The following is a 10,088-nucleotide window of genomic DNA, read 5'->3' on the forward strand; positions in this document are numbered from 1 at the left end:
GGAAGATCCCCTGGAGAAGGAAATGGCTACCCACTCCAGTATTCTTCCCTGGAGAATTTCATGGACAGAGGACCCTGTTGGGCTACAGTCTACAGGGTCATAAAGAGTCAAACATGACTGAAGCCACTTAGCATTCATGCACGCCACTTCTGAAAAGCCAGGAGCAAAAACAAGGTTTTGGGAGCAAAAGATAGTCATTGCAAATATCCCCGGCATGCAACACCACCTGAGGGCTGGACAAACCAACTAAGCCACCCTCTAGCCTGACCCCTGAACACATCTCTATCCTTGTTCCATATGAGGAACCAGTTCACCCTCCTCCTTGGGGAGTGAGCAAGGGAAACTGTTGTTTGTTCTTGTTCCCTGCTGTTGCAGCAGGGACCATAAAAGAGTCTTGCCTGAATTTCTTGTCTGGCTTTTTGTCTATTTCTATTGCTTGGGGAAAGCCAAGAACCTTGGTTGATATCAGCTCGGCATAGCTGGCTTCCATTAATCCTGGGTTAGGATTCATATTACATCTCTGTGGCATTAAGCAACTTACTTTTTTGAGGCTGGTTTTCTGACCTATTAAATGTAAATACATTTAGTTCCTGAGGATTAAATGAGGTACTGTAGTCAACTCATTGCAAAAGACCCTGATGCTGGGAAAAATTGAGGGCAGGAGGAGAAGGGAGTGACAGAGGATGAGATGGTTGGAGAGCATCACCGACTTGATGGACAAGTTTGAGAAAATTCTGGGAGATGGTAGAAAAAGAAGCAACTGTCAGGTTATATATCTGGATACAATGATCATGTGCAGATTCTTTCTTCCTTTCATTTAAGGGAGCTCTGCCTTGTTGCAAGGAACAACTTCAGAAACAATAGAGTTGACCTAGGGCAAAGGACAGGGAAGCCTGGCGTGCTGCCGTCCATGGGGTTGCAAAGAATCGGACATGACTTGCTGGCTGAACAGCAACAAATGCATAAATAAAAACATTTTTCCCCTTTCTTTATTTCTTACATTCCTGGTTCTCAATTTTATATGGGGGCATTGGAATGCCCTAGAGACTTCTCCCCCTCATTCCTCCTATCCCACCCCATCTCTGTGGTCTTGAAGCAGTGGGTCTGGGGTGCAGACCGGCAGTCTGCATTTTCACTGGTTGTCCCCACTGAGTGCACCGCACCAGCCTTTGTGTCTCTCCCATGCCATCAGACACAGAGCCTTTCCCTTTGAAGCATTCAAGAGAAAATAAAAGGACGGAACAGGTACAGGCAAAGAAAATAAATGCCCAGGGAGTCTGCTCAGTGCACCGCCCACCTATGTGTCCAGGCAGCTCCTTGCCAGCTGGGCCCACCCTGCTGAAAAGCACGGTATGGTCAGAGCGTGTTTGTCAGCTCTCCACTCTCCGCTCTCCTCTCCTATGGTTCTGTTTTGACAGGTGTGTCCAGGGCTGGCATGGGAGATGTTGCCAGCTCAGCCCTGGCAGAGGAGAAGGAGCAGGAGGAAGGCCCCAAGGTTCTGCCCAGACCCCTCTGCTGCCCCAGCTGGAGGGGCACCTGCCAGGGATAAAGGTGGGCCAGTCTGGGGTTTTTAGAGGTGCTCAAGTATGTGTCCCAGGCCTGTGGCCTCCAGGAAGGCTCTTGTTCTGCTTAGAAAAAGGCCCAGAGCTCCTCAAGGTTTTGTACATCTGGTGGCAATGAAAACAACTCAGTGGCAAAGGCCATGATTCTAGCCCACTGACTGCACCCCACTGCCATCATCTCCAAGTCTGGATTCAGATTTTCCTGCCTTGGCCTTGGCCTTGGCTCATCCCAGGAGAGCAGCCATGCAGGGCAGGAGGAAGAGCCCTTGGTCAGAGTTGTAGGACAGGAATTGGGCCACATCTGGTGACTCCCAGATGGAGTTGAGCCCAGGATGCCCTCTTTGTTTCTGGATCAAGAAACTGGAAGTCAGAGAGAGCAGTGCTGGGCTGACAGTCCCCTGACACACGGAGGACCCAGCAGAGAACAAACACAACCCACTCCCATTCCACGTGCACTGAGGGACTCTATCATGAAGCACCGCCCCCTCATCACCCCGCTGGATTCAGGTAGATCCATTTCCCAAAGTTTACACACAGGTTGTAGCAAACCTTTATGATTCTGACTGCCGGCCCCACCAGCCCCTGTGGTCAGCTCTTAGGATTTTTAGCAATATTTACAATGGTCCAGATGCCCTGAGGAGAGTGAAAAAGTTGGCTTAAAATTCAGCATTCAGAAAACTAAGATCATGGCATCTGGTCCAATCACTTCATGGCAAATAGATGGGGAAACAATGGAAACAGTGACAGACTTTATTTTTTAGGGCTCCAAAATCACTGCAGATGGTGACTGCAGCCGTGAAATTAAAAGACACTTGCTCCTTGAAAGCAAAGCTATGATCAACCTAGACAGCATATTAAAAAGCAGAGACATTTCTTTGCCAACAAAGGTCCATCTAATCAAAGCTATGGTTTTTCCAGTAGACATGTATGGGTGTGAGAGTTGTACTATAAAGAAAGTTGAGCACTGACGAATTGATACTTTTGAACTGTGGTGTTGGAGAAGACCCTTGAGAGTCTCTTGGACTGCAAGGAGATCCAACCAGTCCATCCTAAAGGAAATCAGCCCTGAATATTCATTGGAAGGACTGATGTTGAAGCTTAAACCCCACTACTTTGGCCACCTGATGTGAAGAACTGAGTCATTGGAAAAGACCCTGATGCTGGGAAAAATTGAAGGCAGGAGAAGGGATGAGATGGTTGATGGCATCACCGAATCAATGGACATGAATTTAAGCAAGTTCCAGGAGGTGGTGATGGACAGGGAAGCCTGGCATGCTGCAGTCCATGGGGTCGCAAAGAGTCGGACAAGACTGAGTGACTGAACTGAACTGAACAGAACTGAAATGAGATGCCCTGAAGGGCCATGTTAGTGGGGCGGGTTGTGGGGGGGCTGTTTGATGAAATGAGACAGAGAGAGGGATTGTGTGTGTGTGTGTGTATGTGTAGGGGGGCCACTTTCTGGGGAATGTACATCATTTGCTGCCTGATGGATCTAACCAACAGCCAAGTTGCTGAAAAACCTGAGACATGAGAAATTGCATTGCCCAGAAACCCAGACGCTGGAGTTCTGATCCCTGTCAGGCAACAAGCCCCTCAGGCCCTTTTCAGCCTTTGGTTTCTCACTTGAATAGCAAAGCCTTTGAGCCAAGTGAGTCACCAGCTCCTTCCTGGCTCTAATCATGCAGGGAAGGTGGGTGGGTGTGTGCGGAAGCTCATGTTCTGGCTGCTCATCTGCAGAGGGAAGTGGTGAGTAATACTGTCCTTCAGAAAGCCTGGGTCTGTAGGATAAACACCAGCATGAGTTTGCCTGATGTTTATGGGATGGTAACCATCGCTGGGCCCCGGCACTGAATTGTGTCCCTGAAAAATCCATATATTGAGACCCTGACCCTCAGTGTGACTGTACCTAGGGCGAGGGTCTTAGGATGTAATGAAGGTTAGCACGTGTCCATGTGTGCTCAGTTATGTCCGACTCCTTGTGACCCCATGAACTGCAGCCCACCAGGCTCCTCTGTCAATGGGATTCTCCAGGCAAGAATACTGGAGTGGGTAGCCATTTCCTTCTTCAGGACATCTTCCTGACCCAGGGATCGATCTGGGGTCTCCCACATTGCAGCAGATTCTTTACCGTCTGAGCCACCAGGGAAGCCCCCTGGGAAGCCCAGTGAAGGTTAAATGAGGTCATAAGAGTGAGGCCCTAATCCGATAGGACTGCAGCCTTCCAAGACGAGAAAGACAGCTCTTCCTCTGCCTTTCTATCCCTCTGAGTGTGTGTGTCTCTCTCCCCTTCCCCCATGCATCTCTCTCCCCACCACCACATGAAGGCACAGCAAGAAGCCAGGAAAAGTGGGCACCTTGATCCTAGACTTCCAGCCTCTAGAACTCCAAGAAAATAAATTTCTGTTGTTTGAGCCACCCAATCTGTGATATTTTGTTATGGTGGCCTGGGCTGACTAATTTGCTGGGAAACTGGCCAAGAGCATCATTTTATTTAATCCCCTCAGCAGCCTTTTGGGGTAGGTACAATTTTAACCCCTACTTTACAGGGGAGGAAACAGAAGAGAAGTTAAATTACCCAAGACTGAGTTTCAATAGAGATACATCTAAAAACTCATTAACTATGTGAGTTTAGGAAGCTAATTAATCTCTCCAAGCCTCAGTTTCCCCATCTGTAAAATGGGAATAATAATAATATAGATACAGTAAACATAGAGGGGCTTCCCAGGTGCCGTAGTGGTAAAGAATCTGCCTGCCAATGAAGGAGATACAAGAGATGCAAGTTTGATCCCTGGGTTAGGAAGATCCCCTGGAGGAGGAAATGGCAACCCACTCCAGTATTCTTGCCTGGAAAATCCCACAGGCAGAAGAGCCTGGCCGGCTGCAGTCCATAGGGTTGCAAAGAATTGGACATGACTGAGTGACTGAATGCATGCGCATACTCCATCAAAATGCTGGATTTTCTAACATTGCTCATAATGATTTTACGCACAGTATACATAGAGACTACAGATATATAGCTACATTACACATTGTAGTGAGGGTTAAGTGAATTAATACGTAAAGTGCTTAGAATGGTATTCTGCTGCATGGTAACTCTTCCATCAGCGTTTGCTATATTGTTACTGTTCAGGTTATTCTATTCCTCTGTTGCCAAACACAGATTTTGTGGCTAGTTTTGTTCATGGTAACTCTTGTTCTTGTACCTCTAATTTTTTTACAGACTGAACCCTCTCCCTCTGTGGTAAGACCCCTGAACCCATGGGGTAAGTGATCAGATTTTGCCCTCCTAAGGCTGGGAACTAGAAATTGTAGGCCTGGGCCCTTTGGTGGTGAGCAGTGACACTGATACACTGGGCTTCATGCAAACAGAAAATGCGGATCAGCAGGAAGGGGACAGTGAAGAGCAAAGGGAGGGGACCACTGAGAGAAGAGAGAGGAGACTGGTGTGTTCTCTGGAAGTGAAGATGGGGGCTTGAGACGCTGGCAGTTCTCCACATCTAGTCAGCCCAAGACCGAGCTCTGCATCAAGTTTCCATAGGCTTGATTTTACCTGCTGCATCCTCCTGGGCATAAATTGCTGTTGTTCGGTCTCTAAGTCGTGTCTGACAGAGCCAGGCTCCTCTGTCTTCCACTGCCTCCTGCAGTTTGCTCAAATTCATGTCCATTGTCATGAGTGTCCCCTCCCTATTTCCTTGCTAGAGCTCGAGAGGACTTCTGCGACCGGGGGTGGCGGCATGAACTGAGTCCATGGGGGTGGCCCCAGGGATGGGCTCCAGGTGCCTGCCTCCACCCTGTGCTGGTGAACCAAGCTGATCCCCCCCAAACCGCACAGCCAGGGACATGTCGGTGGCAACTGTCCAGGACCCAGGGGTTTTTCTTCTGTATTTCTGTTTATGTTCTGAGAGCACCTCAGTGTTTGATCCCTGCTGGCTCGTCTCTCATTCCAGCCCCTGGCTCATTGGAACTTGTCCCGGATCTCACTTCCTGGATCGGGCCAGCTGACTCACAAGGACCCAGGTATCCTTTGTCTCCTGTGGATGCTGGAGGGCCAGGCCCTCTGCGGCAGGTCTGGTCTGCTTTCCTCCTCCTTTTCTGCTTCATCTCCTCATCTTAGGGACAAGAGGAGGAAGAAGCAGCTAACTGTTGGGTGTGGGGTCTTCTTTTCCAGTCTTGTTTTAGCACAAGTGCTCCAGGACTCTGCTGCGAGATGAGTAAATTCACATGGCTTCCACTAGGCTCCTGCTTGCTCTGGGTAATCCCTCAGCCATCTTGGCCCCTTGAGGACCACTGGGAAGGCCCAGCGGAGCTCAGTGTTTCCGGAGTGAGGGCTAAGGGTTCAGACCTGGACTCCACAGTGGGACTGAATATCTAAGGGACATTTCAACCCCTGGTTCCCCTTCAAAGGCCAGGTGAGGTGGAGACTCTGAAGGCATCATGGTCTCCATCAGGCAGAAAGGACCAGAAGACACCTCCCTCCTGGAAACAGGTCTTTACTGAGTGGGTGATACTAGGTGGCATGATATCATATGTAGACAGGAGAACTACACACAGTTGGGGTGGCGGGAGTGCAAGCCAGTTGCACACCTGTTACAAGAAGGTCGGGGGGGGGGGGGTCATCGATAAGGCTTCTGGATGGGGGAGAGGCCGGTCTCTGGATGAGGTCGGGGAGGGACAGCTGCAAGCACCCAGCCTGGAGAAGGGGTCGTTATCTGTTAGGATACAAAGGGATGAAGCTTCACTGGGAGCTCACCATTCTGGGGAAGGCCCAGTGCTCCTTGCTGCTGGCTATGCAGGAAGTGGGGTGAGGGGTGACGTCAGAGGGATGTGACCCATTTCCTCATCTGGGGTTGCTGTCCCTGCAGAGAGGCCTTGGGCCAGTCTGGGTCACTGTGGGGTGAGGTCAGGGGGGCAGGAGGAGAGCCAGTTGGGGGGCAGCCCTCCCCCTGTCACCACAAAAAGGTCACCCCAGGATTGCAGTGGGGCCTCCTCCTTTGACATAAAGTTCCAGGGCTAGGAGAGAGCCCTGGTGCAGATGGAATTCCTGTTTGGTTTCTTCCTGGGATGCTCCTGAAGGCAGACACAAGGATGAAGCCAGGAAGTTTTCTGGTGCAGGGAAAAAAAAGGCTGAACTCCCGGGGATGTAGTCTTCAGGGTCCAGGTGGAGATGCTCTGTCATGCGCAGGGCAGAGGTGGGCCCGGGACCCTGTTCCCAAGGTTATGGGAGAGGGTCTTGTGGTTGCCAAGCCCACCCTGTCCCTAGAGTTTGAACCATAATTCCCCACCTCCCTGCACCCTTCATCCCTCCTCAAATGTTCTCCTGGGTCTTTTCAACCCCTGGGAGCCTCAGGGAACTGCTGGCCAGCTAGGATGGGGTGAAGATGCTAGAAAGACTGGAGTTGGCCACCCATTCAGAGCCAGAGTCCAGACTGTCCCCCCGAGGTAGCCACCTCCCTGGCCGGCTCATCACAGGAGAGGGCACTTCTCTTAACCTCTCCTCCTGCCCAGCCAGGGAAACCCAGTCAGCCGCCCTGGCCAGCAGGGACATGCCCGTGTGTGTGTGTGTGTGTGTGTGTGTGTTTGTGTAAGGGGCTGCTTTCTATGCTAAGTCACTACTGGGGAGCCCAGAGGTGCAGGGACAGGCCTGGGGGAACCCCCTTTGGGGTCAAAGGACCACACGTCTGTAGGTGTGGCTTTATAGGGGCCTCCCTGTGCCAAAGCCCACTCCCTGCCTTTTGTGTGGCAGTTTCCGGGACTGGACTTCTCCTCAGTAGCTGCTCTGGCTTCCTGGTGGGCCCGGGGGCCCAGGGAAGCCAGGGGGACCCTGGATCCCTGGCTCACCCTTCGGCCCCATGGGCCCCCGCTGGCCTGGGGACCCTGTTTTCCCAGCGATCCCTGGTTCTCCCTGAGGCCCCTCTGGCCCTGGAGCCCCCGGGGGGCCCTCTGGCCCTGGGGGCCCCACATCCCCCTTGGGGCCCGGCTGTCCTCTTGCGCCCACAGTTCCGAAGCTGCCCTTTGACCCTTTGAGGCCTGGGAAACCCCTGGGGCCAACTGGCCCCCTTTCTCCCACAGGCCCAGGCTCCCCGGGCTGCCCCTGGGGACCCTGGGGTCCTGGGGGCCCCAAGCTGCCGGGGTCTCCTTTTGGTCCTTTGCCGCCAGCAGGCCCTTTCACGCCCACATCTCCCTTGAGTCCTCTGGGTCCTGGAGGGCCGGGGGCACCTAGGGTCAGAGAGAAGAGGGCAGAAGTCAGTCTACAAGGACAGGTCTCCTGAGGCTGTCCCATGAAGTGGGCGCCAGGCGCTCTGACACCCAAGGGTCTGAAGTCCCAGGTCTGCCGACTACTGGCTCTGGGGGTTCAGGCTGCTGACATGACCCTCTAAGTCGGCCTGGCCAGCTGAGAAGGGGGGCTGAGAATCTTAAGTGAGGCTGGGAGCCCATCCCGAGCTCACATGCATAGGTATTTGGCACAAGGCCTGCACCAGGAAGGCACTCATAGTTCTAACTTCAGGACTGGGCTCGAGTTCCATGTGGGCACTCAGGTGGGAGGCTGAGAGAGCTGGATGGCTCCGGGCAAAGGCCATGGCCATCCAGGATCATCTATTTTGCTCTGGAGACCAGCCTGGATGCTAATACTCATTATGGACTTCAACTGCTGCAGTCCTTACCTCCTGCCCCAACCCCAGGCTTCACCTGTGACCTTTGGGCACCTGGGATCAGGAGTGGAGTCAGGTGACATGGAGGAGAAAGCCAAGAAAGTGATGTGTGAAGTGAGGTGTGAGAAGTAGATGCCTTCTGGTGTGAGTGGGAATAACAACAAACCAGAGAAAGGGCAGCTCCTCCAGGAAGCCCTCCCTGACCACTCCAGCCTCTCCTCTGAGCTCTTGGAGCTGCTACTTTCTGAATCTTTTATTTGACATGTAGGAAGAGAAGTCACAGTTTAGTGAAAGCAAATCCTTGGTTTCTCTCTAGTGGACCCCACTGAACTGTGGGGCCCCAAGAAGATAGTGAGGACCATGCCTCCCATCACCCGCCGTGGGCATGGAGCTTAGGTACACAGCAGGGAATGCTCAGTATATGCTTGAAAACGGGGACGCACCAAACATTCTGGACCCCTAGCTCCCACCCAGCGTAGGGCCTGGGGGAGATGCCAGGATGAATTCCTTCTCTTTTAATTCATTTTTTTTGGAGTATAGTTGCTTTACAAAGTTGTGTTAGTTTCTGCTGTATAGCAAAGTGAATCGGCTATAGTGCTAGTGCTAAGTCGCTTTGGTCGTGTCTGACTCTTTGCGACCCTATGGACTGTAGCTCGCCAGGCTCCTCTGTCCAAGGGATTCTCCAGGCAAGAATACTGGAGTGGGTTGCCATTTCCACCTCCAGGGGATCTTCCTGACCCAGAGATCAAACCCAGGTCTCCTGAATTGCAGGCAGATTCTTTACCGTCTGAGCCACCAGGGAACATATACACATCTCCCTTCTTTGTTGGACTTCCTTGCCATTCAGGTCACCCACCACAGTGTATTGAGTAGAGTTCCCTGTTCTATACAGTAGATTCTCATTAGTTATCTGTTTTATGCACAGTATCAATACTATATATGTGTCAATCCCAGTCTCCCAATTTCTCCACCTACATGCCCTTCCTTAAACAGCCCAGCCTAGTGCCCAAAGCAGGGGTCAGATGACCTTAACCGCCTATCTGCCTGCTGCACAGATCAGAGTCACCACCTCTCAGAGCTGTACCCACCCTCAGGACACAGGTCAGAGTGTGGCCGTCAATCTGGCATAAGCAGGTAGGATGCCCCAGAGCTAGAGGAGAGCGCACCCTCTGGCCTGGTGAGGACATGAATTGCAGAGAATGGCTTTAGCTCCCTTGGGGTTAAGGCACAGCAAAGCCCTGGCTTTTTTCAGTGGTCTGGGCACAAGCTCATGGGATGGGGGGTGGGGACAATGACCCCAGGGCTGGGAGGTGAATTCTTATGCCCATGTTCCGCTGTCCTCAAGAACTCAGCTGTTACACCATTGCCTTTGCAAGGAATCCTGGAGTTTTTTAGCTCGGTGGGGGCTAGTCCAACTCCTGCATTTCACAGAGGAGGCAACTAGAGAAGTGACATGGTAGCCCAGGGGTCCCCAAGCAGAAACCAGAAGCTGGGTGGGCCCCTTGAAGAGAAGGGATCCTCTCTGCAGGAGCTGGGAACCCTTCCAGGGGGCTCGACCCAGTTCTGCAGCCCTGGGGCCCTCTCCCTGCTAATGCAGACACTGTCTCTTCTGTCCTGGCCTCCCCCCACACTTCCACCCCTGCTCATCTCCCTCTTGGAGGGTTTCTAAGTGGAGCAGAGAGTCATTGAACACCATCCTCCAATTACGATCTAAACTGGAAACCGGAGCCCAGACATACTCAGCCCCACTGGGGCCAATAAAAACCTGTTCCAGGCCACCTCCTGCCCATGCCCACCTCCCACACAGAGCGGGGCTGTGGCCTGTGTGGGCTCAGCTCACGTGGCCCGCCAGCAGTACCGGCTGGCATGCCGTCAT

At 52.4% G+C, this 10,088-nt stretch overlaps 1 protein-coding gene across 1 annotated transcript in view; it reads right to left on the minus strand.

Annotated features, from left to right (window-relative positions):
* Positions 1-6,036: 6,036 nt before the first annotated feature.
* The window catches only part of SCARA3 (scavenger receptor class A, member 3), a 19,808-nt gene continuing 15,756 nt past the window's right edge, over positions 6,037-10,088 (minus strand). The window contains exon 6 of the mRNA XM_010839596.1: positions 6,037-7,778. Within this exon, the coding sequence (XP_010837898.1) occupies positions 7,327-7,778 (452 nt within the window). The 3' untranslated portion in view covers positions 6,037-7,326. The remainder of the gene's footprint in view (positions 7,779-10,088) is intronic.

The sequence above is a fragment of the Bison bison genome, unplaced genomic scaffold, assembly GCF_000754665.1.
Source record: "Bison bison bison isolate TAMUID 2011002044 unplaced genomic scaffold, Bison_UMD1.0 scf7180017864123, whole genome shotgun sequence".
Classification (NCBI taxonomy): domain Eukaryota; kingdom Metazoa; phylum Chordata; class Mammalia; order Artiodactyla; family Bovidae; genus Bison; species Bison bison.